The sequence below is a fragment of the Kryptolebias marmoratus genome, linkage group LG9 (assembly GCF_001649575.2).
Source record: "Kryptolebias marmoratus isolate JLee-2015 linkage group LG9, ASM164957v2, whole genome shotgun sequence".
NCBI classification, from domain to species: domain Eukaryota; kingdom Metazoa; phylum Chordata; class Actinopteri; order Cyprinodontiformes; family Rivulidae; genus Kryptolebias; species Kryptolebias marmoratus.
This window is the reverse complement of record NC_051438.1, coordinates 28,350,564-28,352,066: the sequence shown is the minus strand read 5'-3', so window position 1 is coordinate 28,352,066 and position 1,503 is coordinate 28,350,564. Positions and strand designations below refer to the sequence as shown.

The 1,503-nt window shown below is 46.4% G+C and overlaps 1 protein-coding gene across 4 annotated transcripts in view; it reads left to right on the top strand.

The window, feature by feature from the left end:
* elp1 (elongator acetyltransferase complex subunit 1) overlaps nucleotides 1–1,503 on the top strand; it is a 36,376-nt gene that overhangs the window by 7,077 nt on the left and 27,796 nt on the right. For all 4 annotated transcript variants that reach the window (XM_017429761.3, XM_037977370.1, XM_017429760.3 and 1 more), the window contains exons 13-14: nucleotides 467–622; nucleotides 731–837. In XM_017429761.3, coding sequence (XP_017285250.1) covers nucleotides 467–622; nucleotides 731–837 — 263 coding nt within the window. The remainder of the gene's footprint in view (nucleotides 1–466; nucleotides 623–730; nucleotides 838–1,503) is intronic.

The following is a 1,503-nucleotide window of genomic DNA, read 5'->3' as shown; positions in this document are numbered from 1 at the left end:
TTTTATGTACTCTTGATTTTTTATGAATTTAATTACTTGACCAAGTGTACCATAAAATCGCATTGAACAATTTTCTATTGAAAATGCATTTTGTTTAGAGACATGGAGATAAATGCATATTATTACAGATGTAGACTTGATCATCTGAGAAAATTTTTGTATTTTTCAAACAAATATTGAATTTTTTATGAATTTATTTCTTTGGCTCTGTGTGGTATCAAATGACAGTTAGCTTCTCCTTCCCGACCTTTCTTCACAAATTATACCGTTGCGTCTTACGAAGCGCCTTTAAGTACGCACCGTCCTGGCGAGCTTCGACTCGGCCCGTTCGCCGAGATAGGCGGCGAAGCCACAACGGCGAGATGCCGGGATCGGAGTGCGCGGACAGGGGCGGAGCGTGGGGGCTTGGAACCCGTTGATAACTGCTTGCAGTTCTAGTTTTTTTATTGTGTCCCGTTTCCTGCAGGTTTCCTGTCCCTCAGGACGAGCCTCTGGCTCTGCGGCAGCTGCTGTGGCTGCAGGATGAGCTGTTTTTAGCCGTCAGTTCTGGTCTGCTGCCGACTTCCTCCACTCTGCTGATTCTTCACGCAGATCAGGATGCTGGAGACACTCTGGCAGTCAGGTCAGCAAACTTAGCAACCTCCCTCAGCTTTGAATTTGATAAAGTGACGAAAATATTTTCAGTCGATTCCGTTTATTTTTATGTTTCTGCTGTTTTTTTGTGCTTTAGGTCTCGAGTGGAAGTAGACGGTGTTGTGGTCAGTGTGGTTCACAGCTCCCAGACTGGAACTGTGGCTTTCCAACTGGAGGACGGACAGATAAGGAAGCTGCTCTGGGGTCAGTAAACATCATTGCAGGTGGCGTATGAAGCTCCGTTATGACCCTCACGCTGACAGATGCTCGGTTCTGTGTCATCTGGCAAAATTTACCAAAACATTGAAGCGTTGCCGCTTCAAGAAACATTACATTTTTATGTGCACTCACTCCTCGCTCGGACAGGTTCCTCTAGCAGCTTTTTTATTGACAGTTATTCATCTTTTTATTTCTTTAAGCGCCGTTTCATATCAGAAGTTTAGAAATGGATGAGGAAAACTTCATGTTTGCAGTTGAAAATTTTCGGATACGGGAGCTGAGGGTATATGACCCAAAATCTCATCATTATAACGACCACAGATTAGATATATTACCTGACAATCCATTGCTTAAAACAGTGGTTCTTAAAGTGTGGCGTGGCACACTTTAAGAACCACTGCCTTAAACCCTGAGGAGACCCTAACCCTAGTCCTGGGCCAAAAGGCCCTCACCCCTTAAACCCTGAGGAGACCCTAACCCTAGTCCTGGGCCAAAAGGCCCTCACTCCTTAAACCCTGAGGAGACCCTAACCCTAGCCCTGGGCCAAAAGGCCCTCACCCCTCAAACACAGAGGAGACCCTAACCCTAGCCCTGGGCCAAAAGGCCCTCACCCCTCAAACCCTGATGAGACCCTAACCCTAGCCCTGGGCC